Genomic DNA, 20,079 nt, shown 5'->3' with positions numbered 1-20,079 from the left:
TAAGTCATCATAAACCAGTAAATGTTATTTTTGTCTGAATTTAGGTAGTATAAAAAGACCTATGAGCATTTTCCAATTTAAAATTACAAGGATAACTCAGTATTTTAAAATGACACTCATATGTAATAACAAATCCTACTGGGTTATAAATGTGGAAAGTAGTCTATATGTCTTTCAGATTCAGTTTTGGTATTTTTCTTTTTTGAGAAACTTCCCTAGCTTGCACATGCTTCTGTCTAATTACACTTAAAAGAGGCAGCATTTGTTAGATTCCTGACCCAGAAAAGGTTTAAATAATGATATTATTGACATTTTAGAGAAATAAAAAAAACATGAGATATGTTTTTACATCACTATCCTTAATGTGCATATTTCACAGACCTTCTTTTTCAAAATTAAACCGAGCATAAAAATCACATGTATCCAGTGAAAGAATCTTGTGTTCTTGTATAAGAATAAATCTTGTACAAGAATAAAACCTAAATATGACTCTTAGGCACAGCATGCTATCATTTCACCACTGCACTACAGAACATATGAGGCGCCTGCAATGTCATCTAGCCCTGAGCTGCTTTGGCAAGAGCTTTCCTCCACTCCTGGACTGGCAATTTTTCCTGCTCAGCATGTAGTGTGTGCTGAGACACCTTTGAGAACCAAGAGGTTTTTTAAAGACCAACACATTAATAAAAGTAAACAACTTTATTTTGCTAAATAAATAGAAAATAATGAAATAGAAAAGATGGCAAGCACACAAAACTAACCAGTGGTCTTCTAAAAACCACATGGAAAATCAACGGTGATGATGCAATTTTATCCCCGATAGTTTCTTTTCATTAAAAATACTTTTCTGTCTCTTTCTGGTGTATACATTACATGTAAGCAATACAGTTTTTGAATATTCAAAAACTATGTGTTAACAGAATCCCACCCGTTTCCTGACCTCCATCATCACTGGAGCTGCGAGACAGCGAGCTTTCTCTGCTCCTTCAGTTAGCAAACTCTCAAGATGCCCCCTGTCGGCCCGAAGTCTCTGGATCTCCTGCTGAATTGGTTTCAGTTTCTGTACAACAGCTTCAGCTACCACATTCTTGTACTGTCCAGTGTCTAAACCGTCGGCAGACCTAACCACCTCCTCTACGGTCTGTCCAGACACAGCCGCATGCACAGCGACCAGGTTAGAGACACCTGGCCGACTCTCAGGCTCATAGGTCACTTTGGAGTTGAAGTCTGTCACAGCCCTACGAAGCTTGAGGACAATGTCATCCGGTGTGTCAGTCAGGAAGACTGTAGCTAACCTCTGAGGGTCTGACTTTGACATCTTGGAGGACGGATCTCTTAGAGATTTCACCTTTTGAGTGGAACCTGAGAGTAACAAAAATGTTAAGTTAAAATCTATTTCCTGATTTCAACATACAAATATTATGACTGCATAACAACTTATCGCAACTAATAGTTTGCAAAATAAAAATTATTGTTTACATACTTTATATGTGTGTATTGTGTATAGTTATGTATATATAAATACAGACACATGCATGTATAATTTTAAGAAAAATGTGTATATATTTCGATGACCATATGGGTCATTTTTCGCGGACACGCCAGGACTTTGGGTGTGTCCCCCAGAAGGCGCATTTGTTGACATACATCATCGAGGTACTCACATTTCAGTTAAAAACATTATAAAATTAAGATTTATTTCTCTTTATACATACAATCATTTACTTTTATGGAAACGGAACGTACTCGGGGAAAATGGCATGTACGGTCACCCTAGTTTATATTAATGATTTATATACATATACATTTAAATTACATATAAATATACAAATGTGTATATATATATATATAAATATTTCTTAAATCTATACATGCATGTGTGTGTATTTATATATACATAATTATTATACACAACAACACACACGCATATATGCAAACAATTTGTTGCGATTAGTTGTTATGCAGCCCTAAAAAATATCAAAGGACGCTCACAAATGTGCAACTAATTTGTTGCATTCACTCAAAGCAATTATCCAGTTATTACAACACACATTTTAGTAAATTAGCATTACACATATTGACAAAGAATCAAACATTCATCAGATTGAAATTAAAGTCTATCAGGAAGGCAACTGGTGGTTTGTGTAAATATTTTTGCTTGTGAGATCACAACACAGATGGGCTCTAATAGTCAACTTGAAATGATTTAATTTCAAGGCAACAGATATTGTTTGGCTTCTCCTTAAGCTTTGGTTCTAGCATTCAGAAACAGCAGTCAAAGATGTAAACAAAGTGTAGAGAACCGGTCCAGACCTCTCCTCAACCTCTCCATACACATTGAAACATTTGTGATGTCACTATAAGGAAAACCCCCAAGTCTATTATCACCCCATCACTCAGATATACGAAGAGGAGGCTCCTTTAATCAAAGCGCCATTATACACATGACTGGATTCATATTGTGCTTGTACGAAGGTGATAATTACAGAATAAAAGGCAGACATCCCTTAAGATGGTCCAACATGCCAACCACGTGACTGTTTGAGGGTACGATTGTATACACGTGTAACACACACTGCTCGGAGGAAAGCAGGAAGATCGAGGAGACACTTGATAGCGCTGACTAGTCCTGTGTGTGTGTTCAATGAATGATGCAGAGTAATTTGTCTTAACTGTCCTCTTTTTTTTATTTTTCAAGGTTTCGGGCCATTATGAGAAAAACAGCCTGATTACAATGGGAAGTTTACATCATAAGGTAAAAACGTACTGAGCAGGGCACGAGGTTCGGGAAAAAACTCTCCGTACTGGTTGTTGAAGATGCGGGCCAGGTCCTGGGCAAGCTCCAAATGCTGGATCTGGTCCTCTCCTACTGGCACATGTGTGGATCTGCACAACAATAACATCTTGCTCTCAAACAAAGAAGCTGGAGAGATAATCACAGTCAGAAGAAAACAAATGAAGACCGTAGGCAGGCTTACTTGTATAGCAGTATGTCTGCAGCTTGTAAGACTGGGTAAGTGTAAAGTCCCACACTGCCCTCATTCTTCTGCTTGCTCTTCATCTGCCAGTTAAAGAAACAACAGAAACTACTGGAAGGACGGAGGGAAAAGTTTGAAATAAATCTAAAGCACCTTTCATTACTTTTGGCCGTGACGTTCAATTTGTTTTTTATTACAATGATGTCTAACATCAAGCGCTGTCTCCTTGTCCCAGGCCGGGCTGCATGAAGGAGTTTTGCCACATTAACACGCACGGGCAGCATCCAAAGGCCTCTTTCCGCCACGTTTCACGTGCACTCAGCTGTTGAGTAAACAGCTAGGTGTTTTCTCTGCAGCGGTAGGAGGCTTCTGGCCCAGTGCTCCGTCAGCAGCATTATAAAAGGGCTGTCCTCTCTGGGTGAATCACAGTCATTATCGAGCCATGTCACTGGCTGCCAAGTCTGCCCACCCTCATGACCGGCACAGGAAAAGCGTGTCGCCTTGCCACATTAAGAACAAACAGAGGAGGGAGGCCTGAATGTTCAAACTGGCATAATACCATCTTCCAGAGGCCTCTGGTATATCATGTTTCTTTTCATTCTGCATAGTCAAACAAAAGCTGTGTGCGTCTGCCATTTAACAGGTTAGCCAATTTGGCACTTTTTCAGACTAAGGCGGTTTTATTACTGGTTATGCCACAAAAACAAACAAGCTCTATTTACCTTCCATTGAGGCAGGTGCGTCAGTCGAGGCATGCTGGTGAGGCAACCCAGGATCCATGAAAGTTCAGCGTGTTCAGAGACCTATAGAGGTAAAATGTGAGATAAAAGTTTTACATAATGAACATGCTTATGATTCAAGCTGTCAAATTAACAAAAGCATTATTTTTAATAAGTGAAGTACACTGCACATTAACAAGAGATCTCCATTGCGCCCCCATGTGACAGTGAGGAAAACAAGACCTCACAACAGGTGCACAGCGGTGAGACCCCTCTCATAAAACATGCATACAAAAAGCTCATTTAAATCTGCACATTTCTAGAGTTCTAGAAATTCACACAAGGAGATGTTTAAAGAACACAAATCCTCAAATCTTTATTTTTTCAGACAATGAAAGTTTATGGTTGCTGCTGGCAACACAGCTGCCATCTCTCATACTCACAGGAATCTGTAGCGTCTGACGTCAACCCCGAAAGCAATTAACATAAAATGCCATTTTATGGCACAGGGCTGAGAGAGATATTTATTACAGACAGCTAATCTACATGAGGGCAAGATGGCATATGTGAAGATGATGGGGGATTGCTGCAGAAAATCTGATATAGCTGGAGGAGGAATAAAGTCTAACCAGTGCTGGTGCTATCTCAACTGACCTTACATGAGTGACTGATGCGATCTGCTGAGGTCTGCAGATATACTTAAAGTCACAATGAAGTGGAAATAGCAATCGTCTTATTTTCCCCATTGTGACGTATATCCGAGGGAAATAAAGAAAAAAAAGGTAGGGCATTACTAGAATTTGTCCATCGAGAAGTGATTGGATTATTGGACGTTGGGTCATGCTGAAATTATTTTCATTTTTGGGTGAACTATCCCTTTAAGTTTTTAATTTCAATTTCATTGTGACCTTAACTTGCGCGTGCAGTGTGCACTTAATATGAACACATTTTTGCTTCGATATTACTGAAGGAATGACCTTAAGCATTAAAATCATATTAGTGCCATTTAAGCTTCAAGTTACAGCAGAAATGTGGATAAAAAATTTGTTGCATGGAAATTGTTATGATAAAAGGGCTTCTAGAGCATCACATCCCAAACACTATAAGTGTTATAAAACGAAGCCCTATGATGAAGATCCGATTGATTTTAGCTTGTAACCATTATTTCAATGAAGTTGAGTGTTTTCCTTGGGTCACAATGATATTTTATGTGGAACAGTCTTGTGCTCGTATGTTCGATGGGAGGTCCTCAGTCTTGCCAAGATATGGGGCATGAAGTTAAAATGGAATAAAATCGGGGGAGCGTTTGCACGTGCGAGTGTAAGTGTGTGCGCTTTTACACGCTTGCTGCAAAGTTCCAGCAGGAAAATACTCAACTCCAAAAATCTGATATACTTTCGGTCTCCTGCACATCACCAGGGTTCCTACAGGTTTCTTCAAGTTAAATTCAAGTCTTTTTAAGACCTTTTTAAGACCATTTATATAAAAAATTAATACCCATTTCACGTCCCTACCAGCAAAGAAAAACTAAAATACTTAAACTTGTGTTCATTTATTTTTCCGATGTGAAATGGGTAAAAAGATTATAATTTTTTTTCAGTAGGCCATAGAAAGTTTGCCAAACAATGTAAAGTTGTTAAGGAATTTCTGAGATTTTCTTTGATTTTTCCCGCTTCTCCTTTGCCTGTTGCTGTGTTGTGTTGCAGTCTATGATTGTGGTGATCTTCATTTACTGAAGGTATCACGTGTTCGCAGTATTTTGTACTGTGACCCGGGACTGTGTTGCGTTCTCAATTATTGGATCCGCCACTCTTTATTTATACTACTTTATTAAACAAACAGAGATGCAAACACATGTATGTTCAAAAAAGAGAAAGGTAATCTAAGCCCTCACACCCAAGCAAATATCCAGATACTTAGGCTACATTGCCACAGACCCCTGCCATCCCTACCAACCTAGGTATATAGAGAAAAATGAAATTCGAAAATCAAAAGACGCCGACATTAATTTGGAATATTCAATTTCATTTTTTATGTTAAACCAAAACTCTTATTGAACTATCTAGCACTTCTTCTTGCTTTACTCCTTCTTCCTCTTCTTCCTGGCCACCTCCTGCAACGTATCCAGGGCCTTCCATCTGGCTGCATTCATTTATATTAATTTCACATTATATTTCATAAATCCAACCATAAATGAACAAAGCTGACAATGTTTGTCAAAGCATCACAAAACACTTTACTGTTTTTGCACTGACATATGAAGCAATACTTGTGTAGATGACCCCTTTTATCAAACTCTTTTGAATACAATAATATGTATAGTATATTAATGATAGAAAGTGCAGGTCTAGAGATTATAAATGTAATCGGTGTGTTATGGTTTATGTAGTTTTCTTTCCTTTTTTAGATAGAGCAGAAGCAGTAAAAGTGCCTCTTTTAATTCCTCTCTTGCAGATTAAAAGAGCTTAATCCACTTATTATTTTAGATTCAAAAGTCTACTTGCTGTCCCAGTGACTGGTGACTTTATATTAGAGCTTTGCGTTTTTTATATCTAGAGTCAGCTTGAGCTTTGCTCGTGCAATGGGCTTAATTAACATTCACATTGCTTTTTTGCTACCATCTTTGTGATCTTTGAGCAAACTTTTTAGATATAAAAAGATGGTTCATTAATAAGAATATTATTAAACAAAGGGACGGAGAAAGAAAGTGCAGCGCGTGGTCGTGACTTTCAAACCAAGCCAGTTGTTATCGCAATAGAAACGGAGGCACGCAGCTTGAAACTGCACGTGAACATTAGCGCTGACTGACCTTGATCACGGCCGTTTTCCTATCGACTCGGGTTTTACACATAATGTTAATCGGACCCGGTCCTCCGTGAAAACCTCTATGAATACAACTCTGCTCAAGTTCAGAAACATGTTACGCTGAACTCGCTTCATGTCGCACCCAATTCATCGAGAAACAGAGAGCATGTGAACGTACAGCAGACTCATCGGGAGAGACACGATGTGCTCGCAACCAAAATGCCATTAATAATAAAAAGGCGCAGGCGCTTAAAAGCGATGTGTTTGCATCCCTGATTTAATCAAAATGTGGTTGACAAAGAAACTTTTAAGGAAAAATACAATATGGAGAAGTTACATACAGCACAATTTTTAAGACCCAGACATCAAAATTTAAGACTTTTTTAAGTCTTTTTAAGGTATTATTTCCAAATTCATAAATTCAATGCTTTTAAGGCTTTTTAAGACCCCGCGGGAACCCTGAAAGCATATCAGGTGGCTGAGAGGAAGAAAGCGTCCATACGTATTACTATCACTCTTCAAAAGTTGCTCCATTCAAGAGAAAACAAAGCGGACAGCTTGCGAGTTGCTGCGTACAGTAAGAGCTATACTTATCCTGTTCTCCCTATTTCATGTGGTCCTTTTGAAGTGAAATGTGAAAGAGTATGTGCGCTTTCTTAATCCTGTGATTTTTTTACAGCTCACAGTAGAGATAAAAATCAGTTTAAGAAATGAAATAAAATAAAATAAGCATTCAATTATATAAATATTTGGCACGTGTTTTAGCTCACTGCCAATTGTTCAGCTCAATAAAAAGACCAAAACCTTTTCTTAAAATGAGACTTGTGAAAAGCTATGTGCCTTGGATATATGTGTTTTGGCAATAGGCTTGAACAAAAATCTAATATTAGCAACAGCTACATTTGTGTTGCGTTTACAAGGAACCAAGTTTTCAACACATAGCAGCAGGGGCCTGTAGGTTCATAAACAAGCAGGAATCACCTGAGACTGCTGGAAGAGGATGGAGCGAGTTGGGTCAATGCCGCATGCCAACAGACTGGCCACCATGTCCAGGATGTTTTCTCTAAGGAGTTGAGGGTCCTGAGGCTGGGTGATGGAATGAAGATCTACAATGCTGTACATCACTGAACTGTACTTTCCTTGCAGGGCCACCCAGCTCTCAAGAGCACCAAGATAGTTGCCCAAGTGAGGAACACCTGTAGGCTGGATTCCAGAGAACACTCGCTCCTCATGGGAACTCTATAGGAAAATAAGAGAGGCAAAAAGTTATCTGATAAAAATCACAATACAAACACGGTTATATAAAAATGAGGAAGTGCGTAAAAATGAGCAGAGGAAGTTGGTGACTGGTGTGTGTATGGAGTATGCTGGCTGAAGGTTAGGAGGCAAGAGGACGCCTAACACAGTTTTATGAATGTTATCAAAGCGATAAATCCAAAGTATGTCTCACACTAACAGAGCACCCTACTGGGTGAGAAAGTGCTAGAGCGGAACTGCTTCCCAGCCAATGAAAACACTACACAGTTCACAGCTAGCCAATAAGAACGTTTAAGAGTCACATAATCGCTGATAACATTCACAGTAGTGGCCTTTTCCGAAATAGTAATAGAGGACAGCAGAGCAAAGGTTGTAAACCATAAAGTATATTGGATCAGGAGGAATAAAACAAAGGGCTCATTTTAAAATGCTTGGAATAAGAAGGAAGCCACAAATTCATAAAAAGAGTTTCCTTGGCAAACACTATAGGCCTAGTTGAACCAGGTTTGTGCAGTTATGGGCTTCACTGTGCTGAGATGAAACATTCAAAGGGTCACATATATATTATTGACTTTTCTGATAATTTCCTATACATTTTGGGGCAGTTTACCGAACAGGATTTAGATTAATCCAGGACTTAGTTATACTAAGACATTTTGGTGGTTTTTACAAACATACCTTATAAAAACAATACTGATGTGCATCTTAAAGGGATATTTCGGCCAAAAATGATATTAAACCCATGATTTACTCACCCCCAAGCTGTCCGAGTTGCATATGTCCATCGTTTTTCAGACAAACACATTTTCGGATATTTTAGAAAATGTTTTAGATCTTTTAGTTGATTAAATGTGAAGTTACGGGGTCCACGTCCTTCAAGTCCAAAAAAAGTGCGTCCATCCTTCACAAAATAAATCCAAACGGCTCCAGGATGATAAACAAAGGTCTTCTGAGGTGTTGTTGTAGAAATATCCATATTTAAAACTTTATAAACTAAAATAACTAACTTCCGGTAGCGCCGCCATCTTAGTCGCGTCCGCATTCAGGATGAGAGCTTACGCAGCCTACGGAGGCTACTCTGCTGCTGCTCTGTGCCCCCGCCCTCCGAATTTGTCATACGTCACTAAGAAAAGTGCGTACACTACGCTAATACTCTCTCCTGAATACAGAGGAGTCTAAGATGGCGGCGCTACCGGAAGGTAGTTATTTTAGTTTATAAAGTTTTAAATATGGATATTTCTACAACAGCACCGTGCGGATTACCCTCAGAAGACCTTTGCTTATCATCCTGGAGCCATTTGGATTTATTTTGTGAAGGATGGACGCACTTTTTTGGACTTGAAGGACGTGGACTATGGGTAGACCCCGTAACATTACATTTAATTAACTGAAAGATCTAAAACATTTTCTAAAATATCCGAAAATGTGTTTGTCTGAAAAATGATGGACATATGCAACTCGGACAGCTTGGGGGTGAGTTAATCATGCGGTTTAATATCATTTTTGCCCGAACTATCCCTTTAAGACAAAACAATGGTACTGAAATATGTTAAGATATATCAGTTTAAGATGGTTTTAAATTAAAGGCTTAATGTGGGTTTTTAGCGGCACCTAGCAGTAAGTTTGCAAACGCAAAGAGAAGCAACAGTAGCTGCCACAGGACAAACATGTTGCAGTCTGAGACAACGTAAGGACGAACTGTGCTCTTTTTGTCCATTTAGGGCTACTAAAGAAACAAGGTAGCGACTTTCATTTAAGGAGACCTGCAGTATATGTAAATAACAACTGCTCATTTTAAGGTAATAAAAACAATACAGTTCATTATGTAAGGTCGTTATACCTCACTAATAATGTTATGTTTATTATATTGCATTTCTGTCAAGTTGGGGTGTCACGATTCACCAAATACTCGATTCGGTTAATTTTTTTCCCCCAATTCTAAGGTCACGGTTCGATTCTCATATTTAAAAAAAAAAGACTTTTATGAAATATAATATCTGACCTTGAACCCAGAGATGCCCTGCCATGTTAGAAGTGCTAACAGTGGGAAAATATGGTACATGAACATACCTGATAAAACGAAAACTTCCTGTCAGTTGAACATTCATGTCAGTACTTTGCACCTTAAAAACACGCTTTTATTACCATCAGATGAGATTGTGAGACTATACCCCAAAAAAGTCATGTTTAAATGCTGTTTTCATAACTCTTAAGCAACTGAAATAAGTTGTTGTGAAACTTAAACAGATCTCAGTTCAGAGAAACGACCGGTCCTGTTATTTCCCGCTTGGCAAGCTGACTGGAAGTGACAGGGGCGTGGCAGCATCGATGATTCCATTTTTTTATTCGAAATTCGAGGTTGTGACTTAATTTCGATCAGTTTCAATCCCTTACTATCAAGAGATAGGCACCTCAAACATGCATTTTATCCTAGTCTGGGACTAAAATAAACCCTAACGAGAAACGTCCCATATTTATATTTGTTACACTTCACAGACCATTTTTGTTTCAAATCCAAAATAACTTTTTTAGATATGGTCAAATAACATTAATTTAATTCTATATTCTTCAACAAAAGGATTTATTTTACAACAAAAAAACATGCACAACATGTATTAAAAGAGCTATAAACACCTGCAAACCTCACACAAAAAGTGTGAGGTGACTTCTTAGGGGCCCATTCACACGAGCACTGGCTGATCTGAGGTCAGTTTCGCCTCAGGGAAGCCTACGTCCAAACGAATACAATCACTGATCCAGAGTCTATATATAGGAAGGAACAGGCTATTTATGCCATTACTGGGTGAGTAATTGCAGTGGCCCGGATGCACAGGGCCTCTCAGAGGTGTCAGAAGTGATTTGGGGCAGAATTGAGTCTGGTTCATGTGTGTTCTCACCTCGCGTTGTTACCCCTCAACCCCTCCGGCCGATCATTAACCATCCAGACATGGTAATGGTGTCATTTGAGACAATCGCACATAAGCTGAAACAACACATGTCCAAACTACCGAAGGAATAATCAGCACATCGCACCTCCCATCTACCGACGAGAAGAATTATTTTTTTGGTTTTCTGTCGGATGTAAGCTTAATAAAAAAAAATCTCATTTTATTCTTTATCAGCTTATTTTTTTATTACCTTTTTACTAATTCTGACCTATAATATGGTGAGCCAGGTCAAAGGACGGGGAAATACAGTTCTCAGTTCTCACCTACTGTAACTAATTCAATACGTTTATCAACCTCAAGTATTAGCCAGACTCTTTATCTTCAGTCGATGACATGACAGAAGTTACTTCTCTCTTTATATTATACTCTTACAAACGAAACCTTGCTCTGCCACAACACAGTAAGCGGTGAAATCATTTTTCATCCATCTACCATATGGAATATACATTAAACAGTATGTGTGTTCATGTGTGCAAACACCAGCTGACAGGGTTACATACACCTACAATCCCTGTTGTTAAATTCAGGAACATTCTAGATATATTAGTTGTGAGAGTGTCTGTGCGTCTTCCCTCATGTGCAATATTAAATAAGGTAGACTAGAAATGTAGTTAAATATACAGTATGCTTAAAAAAACATAATGAGCTTGTGCAAGCACAATTCTTGACAAACATGTAAGAAGCTGAACAGAATGTAATGGTTGGTTATATATAAAAATTTTGTCATGTTATCTTCTTATATGGTGCTTAACATGAAAAAGTTGCAAAAAGTACAAACATCCATCATTAAAAAAATTATAAGTATGTTAATATATAAAAAGTTAAGATGCAAAAGCCGCTAAAAACAACCTAGTCAAAATGAGATAATGATAACCGAATTCATACTGTACACCCAACAGGTACGATATGAGAAATAAAAGCTCAGTTTAAGAGGACTTAACTTCAATGAAACATGCATATGCCAACTAGTAAATTACAAATAAATTAAGTTCTAAATTTTCATATTTGGTTGAATTATTCCTTTAAGCTCCCTAAATGGTATTTTATGTAAGGGATAATGTAGAGGCAGCCGGTAGTTATTGGGAAATAAGCCCCGACAGTGTGATCAGGACCCGACGCGAAGCGGAGGGTCTTGTATCACACTGAAGGGGCTTATTTCCCAATAACTACCGGCTGCCTCTACATTATCCCGCTTATTACACGGCTACTTGCCACATAAGAAAAAAAACTGGACATGAATATGAATTTGAAACATTTTATTGGCATATTTGTTTTAAATTAACATTTTTATCCTTCCGCGAAACTTTGCACAGATGCATAAAATGATCGTAATACCTTATTAAGATCCTCTGCTTCATACTTGTCTCCATTTTTTCTCTTTTAGCCAGTCTTTGAGAAGTTTTAATGGCCATTCTGTATTTTTTTGTGTGTTGGCTTCGTAGCTGTCATGCTCTATTTTGTCAAGTTCAGTCTCAGTAAGCTCTCTGTGTCTTGTCGTGGTTGTCGAGTGTTTGTCACAAGATGGCGCCAAACAGACAGTAATCTTTATTGATCTTTATTGGCGCGGAACGATTTTACTTGTGCAAGTAGTCCGGCTATACGTTATTATTTTGGAGCGGTTATTATTCGAAAAGAACGAACCTGCAAATGTCTCAACTGACCAATCAGAATCAAGCATTCCAGAGAGCCGTGTAATAAGGCTTTACAGTGTACAGAATATGAGCAATTCTGGTTTAATGTCTATAGTAAGTTTAGTTTCTTGTTTAGGTCAACAGTATTTTGCTTCTGGTCTAAAAAAAACACAAAATGCTGAAAGTATTGCAGTATGGAAATGCTGTATGAGTGATGGAAAAACAAAATCAGATCACACAACTTAATATTCAACTGCAGAGTCTCTATTGCACAAAATTACACTTAATTCTTCATTGCGAACAGATTAGATTAGTTATGAAAACTATAACCTAATATTTAGCAAAGCTACTAAAGCTTTCCATTTTAGACATCACATGTTTTTGAGAAATTTTGCTCTGGATGCAGAGACACAGATTGGCAGGATAAGCCAGTAAATGAAAGTGACAGCATTTTGCCAGTTCATTTATAATTGCTATCCACAACACTTTCCTACCTCATATTAAATTAAAATTGACCTCGTAATACACATGATCTCATATTAAATTAAGAGAAATTACATGAGGTTTTTAATTTAATCATTGAAATTACGTCACTCCGCAGTACAATTTAAAATGAACTTGTATGAGAGTAAACATATTTAAAAAGCCCAAAAAATCCCAGAGAGATGGTGATCAGTTATAAAATACAGTGTAGTTATAAAATACATACACTTTCTTTTATAAATTATTACAATTTTTAACCTGAAGCATAAAACTGCCATCTCAACCAATGAACTACCCAATAAAAAATTGACTGTGTTTATGTTTTCATACAGACTATTTCATTGATAAAAACAATGTTAATTTGTGTATGTGGTATAATACAACGTGTTCGTGTGGTTTATGGTTAAAGGGGCCATGTCACAGGACTTTTTTAAGATCTCAAATAAATCTTTGGTGTCCCCAGAGCACATATGTGAAGTTTTAGCTCAAAATACCATATAAATAATTTATTATAGCATATTAAAATTGCCACTTTGTAGGTGTGTGCAAAAATGTGCCGTTTTGGGTGTGTCCTTTAAAATGCAAATGAGCGGATGAAATTCAAACACTGATCACAATGATGGTGGTTTGTTGAAATTGAAACTCAATTGTTCTGTGAATTATTTTCTCTCTGCACTAAATGGCAGTGCTGTGGTTGGATTAAGGGGTGGTTTTATTATAATAAGAGCTCCTTATGACATCATAAGGAGAGCCAAATTTCAACGACCTATTTTTTCATGTGCTTGTAGAGAATGGTTTACCAAAACTAAGTTACTGGGTTGATCTTTTTCATATTTTCTAGGTTGATAGCAGCACTAGGGACCCAATAATAGCACTTAAACATGGAAAAAGTCAGATTTTCATGCCATGGCCCCTTTAAAAAACACTTTTATATTTTCCACATACCGTACATTTTTGTAGCTCCAGATTTTCCTCTTTTCCTGAAATGCACTGATTTTGTACAAAATTCATCGATTTGAAAAGCACTGTGTCCCTGATTGTCCAGCTAATCTGTAGGCCAGCCGGAAACGTGACGCTTCCTACTATGTTTGAAAGATTCGGTCAAAATGCAATGCTAACAGGAGTTAACTTTCAGGCAGAGTCCGAAGCTGGAGGAATTATGATAATGTCGGTCTTGTCTACATCACCAATCCCAGGAAGTAAACTGTTGCCTACAATCTGTGTGTTTACTGTAGTCCAAAAAAATTGATTTACGTTGGAGACGATAACTCGTGTCATCGTTTACTTTGGGGTCTGTAGGCCTACCTTTTGCATATCCCTAAGACGTACTAATACACACCAAAGGAAATGTAAAAGTTCTCTTATCTGAGTTCTGTGATGTCATGGGCTATTCAATCTCAAAATAAGCTTTATAAAATAGACGCACAAGAAAATATTATAAACTAAAGGGACATCCAGACCCTGATGAAACAGAAAGCCTAACTAGACTTCTGCATTGATGGCCATCTTTACATACCATTTTCAACGCAGCCTTTCAGCACCCTTTTTGATACTGCAGGAAAGCATCAGCAACTCAGTAAATGTGGAGAACCTCTCTACAGGAGCCGGTATTAAAGAGGCCAGTTCTGAACGACACCTCTGACCCTCCCGCCCCAGTCTACTTGTCCCCTGCCAAGCCTCACACACACAGAACCTACTGTTACCGTGTCTATCAGTATCACACCGCACACCCTATTAAAACAGACATCACGCTGAACAGCAGAAGCAGAGGCCTTTATCCTGCCACTCTCCGGCCCCTCACGCTCTCAGCTGGGTCACCGACAAAGCCTGGCTTTGCTGAAGCGTTGGGCAGAAAATCATTTAAATGCACCTTCTCCAGCTTTTCCAGACTGAGGCGGTAGGGAATGTGTTTTTTTGCTGCACCAAAACATACCCAGCTTGAAGTGAAGTGCGAACGACCGAAAATAAAACACGAGGCCCGGATTTGGGCGGAAAACACATTAGAGAAAGCGTGAACGACAAAGCCAAAAAATAAGCGAAAGAATGAGCAAGAGACAGCGTTAAAGAGGAGGTATTTGGCGGGGAGGAGGGATGTGTACAGGAGGCGGCAGGGGGGCAGGAGACGAAGCGTTTGATTAAATCTGCGGTTGACGTTTCGGACAGGTGAGATTGATGAGGTTCCTCTACGCTTCACACTGTGCGGAGAGCGCAGGGAGAAGAACAGAAACACGCAGTGTGGAGAGCCAGGGCTGGGGGCCCTCTCACACCGTGGGGTCCCCGGCCTGATTAATGGGGCTGGAGTCCCTTCAAAAACAGCGCTCCCAGCAGAAAGGGCCGCACCGCGCTCCAAAAATAACCAGGATAGGACAGCCGCTCAACTACGGACCAGTGCTCAGAGCCAGAGCCCAAACCCAGAAACGTCTTTTACTGCCCTACCACGTTCTCACTGCTGATCACATTACATATTAAAAAAGACAAGTTACGCTTAGTTTGACATGAAATATAATTATTTGCTAACTATATAGAAAAGCCGCCGAAATCTCAAACCATAAACCGATGCCTGGCACAGCGAATGACAGATGTTTTGCATGGATTATATTACAATATTTGGACACTCTATATAAACTCTACTCAGCAAATAAAGGACAAAGCCATTTCTGCATTTTTTCCCTTTTTGGCCGGGGAAAAAAGCAGAGGTGCTAGCCTACTAATGACAAATTAAACACATAAAACTCACAACGTTGCAAAAATAACCTGCACGCACCTCATAAATTCATCAATGTGTAATTACGGTAACACTCCTGGGCCAGATTTTTCTCGCTCTTATTTCCACCAACATAAGCACTGAGTGTGGGTACAAGCATGGCCGAAAAGCTCGACACCATATAGTAAGTAAAATTCAATTAACTAGGTCGGTTTTCTGTAACCACAAGTCTACAAGATAAAGCATTAAGTTAATTCCTTCTGAGGGATTTTAAAGCCAAAATATGCTAAAATATCACAAAAATATGAACTATTCTGCATATATTGCATTCATCCCTCAGAATGGAGAACTGAAAAACATACCATAGTGTGAAATAAAGTGCTTAGCTGACATGTTAAAACAAATTGTGTAATTAATACGTGTAATCAGGCCAAGTTCATGTGCACCTCTTTCCAGCAGTTTCCTCTCCAGAGAGACTCCGGGAGTCTGTTTAATGGTTTTAGCCGACATGAGAGTTTGAGCATTTAGACCTGATGGAGAATTAAGAGTCGTTTCCTTTTAGCAAAGCACGAGGCTGAGATGACTGATATCAGCCATTAAGACCACAGGCGATTAAGGGCCGGACAGGGAACTTCATGTTTTATAACACAGCTAGGAGCAAAGGCCCACTGCAATGTATGGAAGGCTAATCAGAGTAGTTTAAGGATCTGATTGAAACAAAAGCTTAAAATACATGTGAGTTTTATTATCTAACTAACTTCATAAAACACTTACGCAACAGGGTCTTTCAACAGTTCCATAAGCTCAACAACAGTTTTCAACACTGAACAAAAGGCTAACGTTAAATTAAATTCACTCAATTTTCATCCGTAAGCTTGCCGACTTTGAAGGTAAGAAAAAACGAATCCCAGTTCTGACTCAGAAAATAAAATATAGACATATAAACTGCTCATTTTCTCAGTTTTTCCAAGCAAAATTAAATCTTTGAAACACTGTATAAATATTGTTTATTTAAAGGCATAGATTCCATTAGGTTATATTTCACTCACACACACTTCGGTAGAAAGATCATTGCCGATCAGGTCATATCACAACTAAATGACTTTTAATAACCTGCCTTTGCCAAAGAGTATGCTCAGTGTTTTCAAGAACATCACACCTCGGGGCATTGTGAACGTCTGCGTTAACGCGCACTCGACAACATTTGGAGAAAATTAGAAGAAATGAAAACCAACACCTCATTTCAAATGTTGTTGCTGGTAATAAAGGACTGCTGAGATGGTTTTGACGTTGTTCTATAACCCACCACATTCCCTCCCACAGTCGCAGTGCTCTTCACTTTTGCGTCCCAAATGACGCTGCCTGTAGTTAACAAAACAAAGACTGACTGCCAGCGGTGGACGCACATTCCTACACGGCAAGTGTGCAGAAGCCATCAAATAAAACCTGGTTGTCAGTCAAGTCACTGTTGAAGTCATAGTGCACTGAAGCTCTCATGTCCTTTGGAAAAGGCTTGGTAATCGGAATTCACAATGCTTGAGTCTAATAAGGATTACAAACATCAAGGGGACTGCACTGCTAATTAACAGTTCCTTAAAGGACAATTTTATCATTTTTATCAAGAGGAATTAAACAAATGTTGATTCTGCTTATTCCCATACAATTAAAGTGAATCAAAGCATTCAGATAGGATTAGAGTAAATGCATCCTGTGTTTATATTTTACTTTTGCGTGTTTGACAGATGCATTTATCCAATACATTTTATCAGTATGTGTGTTCTCTGGGAATGAAACCCATGGTTTACAATAAGCTACAGGAACACCTTATCTAATCTTAAAGGGGACATTTCACAAGACATTTTAAGATGTCAAACAAATCTTTGGTGTCCCCAGAGTACGTACACTCTCAGAAATAAAAGGTACAAAAGTTGTCACTGGGACAGTACCCTTCAAAAAGGTACACCTTTGTACCCAAAGAGTGCATATTAGTACTTCAAAAAATACACATTGGCACATCAAAGATACATATTTGTACCTAAATGGTACATATTAGGACCTTTTTAAAAGGGTGCTGCCCCAGTGACAGCTTTGTATCTTTATTTTTGACAGTGTATGTGAAGTTCTAGCTCAAAATACCATATAGATAATTTGTTATAACAAAATTGCCACTTTGTAGTTGTGAGCAAAAATTTGCTGTATTTGTGTGTGTCCTTTTAAATGCAAATGAGTAAATGGCAGTGCTGTGGTTGGATAGAGCAAATAAATGGATGGTATTATCAACTTCTGACATCACAAAGGGAGCCAAATTTCAATTACCAATTTTTTGTACATGTTTAAAGAGAATGGTTTACCAAAACTAAGTTACTGGGTTGATCTTTTCACATTTTCAAGGTTGATAGGACAAAGTTATAGCACTTAAACAAGAAAAAAGTCAGATGACATGTCCCCTTTAATATGATAATGCTCTTAGAAACAGATTTTCTCAAAAGATGTTACAAAGAAGAACATTAATTGCTTACAGCCTCAGTCACTATTCATCTTTGTTTTTATTATTTCTCCTTTAGTGTTTTATAGGAAAAATAAATGTACACAGGTTTGCATCAACATGATGGGGGGGTGAATAAAATTTTCAGTTTTTGGTGAACTATCCTCTTAACATACTCTACGCAATTTACTGGCATTTTCGCAATAATTAAAACATGTTGTGATGCTTGTCACAATTTGTGGCATTTTCTGTTTCGTTTATCTTTGAATTCACACTGGTTACATAGTAATGCTTTAAAGGCAGGGTGCACAATTTTTTAAAAACGCTTTGGAAAAGGGAGTCGGTGGAGTACCAAAACACACTTGTAGCCAATCAGCAGTAAGGAGCATGTGGTTGCCTGGGTTGCTTATGTGTGTGGCGGGTCTATCAAAAGAAGGTCCAGATTCTATTGGGGTAGGGGCGTGTGTGTTTAGGTGATTTTCAACTGTCAAGATTGGCTATCAGAGATCATGCACCCCACCTTTAATGATGAACATATTTTCCTGACTACTGGCAGCTATGCATGAATCTAGCTATTAAATATTTAAATTACACACTCTTAAACTAACATAAATTATACAAGTCGAAACAAATGTGTCTGCTATGATATCGTGTCAGGTTTGCCAAAGTAAGAAAATCTTAATAGATCAAGTCATTTCATCCAGAGACACCCTTGTAGGAAACATCTGAATAGACATCTTGAGAAATGATTTGATGATTTGAAAAATGACAAATGATTTGGAACTAGTTTTCATTGAGAAACCACAAAAAACAGAAGAGAATTTAGGCAGTTTGTTTCACTTCTCTGAAACACTTATCACCTCTACTTCACATTACTTAGGCAAAAAACTACGAAATATGTTCAGGTAGATCGACAGACGGAAAATGTAATACTCATAGGTAATACTGCACGCAATAGATAATGAAATCGCTAAATGAATTTGCACCGACTGTGATAATCCATGTTCGCAAACCTACAAACATAACAGCCTTTTAACTATTTTAGACATTTGAAGAGGTTCGGCAATTATGCCACTATTTACGTAAACATTACATTTTTACAGATAACATATTGTGAACTGAACATTACACACCTTAACAATTAATATCTGATACTTTCAGTTCATTGAAAGAAGCATTGAATGGATATCAACAACCAGAATCGTTGTTAAGCGGTGAAACTGACAAACAACAAAATGACAGACAAAGAAGTCATCCTTACCGTCGTTCCTATGCTTTTCTGTGCTTTATATAATACGCTGTGGTAATTGTTTCTTGGTATAAACCGAAATAGAGATTTTACGTTTCGTCCAATGGACAGCGCCATCTTGCATTCATTCATACTCGTACGGTGTCCAACAAGGGACACAAAACCAAAACAACTGCGTTTCTGTGCACACACAGAGGGCGAATAATCCTACTACAGTAAGTAGCATATCAGAAATCACAATTTCATACTGAATTATTTTGATATTTTGCGATCAAACTACATAAAGATCATTACCAAAAAGCATATTACAGTTTAAATAACCGCAGAACATATATTTTGTATGGCAGTAGGCTATAATGTCATGAAAATTTGGTTCATAATTTGACTAAAATGACTCAAAAAGGAAAGTTAAAGATAGTTAGTGTCATGTTTTAAATGAATCATTTACTGCATCAAACTTGCTGCGGTCCTTGGTCATTGTGGTTGTGTTGAAATTAAAGCATCATAGGCAGAATTCGCAAACTCATAAAACACCTCTGACACATAATATAGATAAGTAACTCACTTGGTTTTGAGACACAGCCAGTATCGCAGTCAAGCTCTAGCACCTCTTATGATTATCAGCTCCCTTGGTTTGTCTAACAGATGTTTACAAAGAGGCACAAACCGTTCTCGATTTGGGAGAATTTAGACTTCTGAATCCCCTTCAGCCACATCTGTTGCTGATTTATCTCACCTTTGCATCTGGTTGTGTTCTCACACATATTCTATATTCATTCAGGACTCTTTCCTGCGGCACTGTGCGCTGCAACCCATGATC

General features: G+C 38.2%; 1 protein-coding gene across 1 annotated transcript; it reads right to left on the bottom strand.

Annotated features, from left to right (window-relative positions):
* Window positions 1-684: 684 nt before the first annotated feature.
* Window positions 685-19,390, bottom strand: wars2 (tryptophanyl tRNA synthetase 2, mitochondrial). Its single transcript, XM_065293306.2, has 6 exons — window positions 19,272-19,390; window positions 7,484-7,741; window positions 3,701-3,781; window positions 2,979-3,061; window positions 2,768-2,886; window positions 685-1,362 (listed from the first exon to the last, which is right to left on the bottom strand). The coding sequence occupies exons 1-6, from the start codon at window positions 19,374-19,376 to the stop codon at window positions 914-916; spliced, it is 1,095 nt and encodes a 364-aa protein (XP_065149378.2). The 5' UTR covers window positions 19,377-19,390; the 3' UTR covers window positions 685-913.
* Between the last annotated feature and the right edge of the window lie 689 nt (window positions 19,391-20,079).

The sequence above is a fragment of the Paramisgurnus dabryanus genome, chromosome 15, assembly GCF_030506205.2.
Source record: "Paramisgurnus dabryanus chromosome 15, PD_genome_1.1, whole genome shotgun sequence".
Taxonomy (NCBI): domain Eukaryota; kingdom Metazoa; phylum Chordata; class Actinopteri; order Cypriniformes; family Cobitidae; genus Paramisgurnus; species Paramisgurnus dabryanus.
Note: the sequence above shows the minus strand (reverse complement) of the source record. Positions and strands in the feature narration are given on the sequence as shown.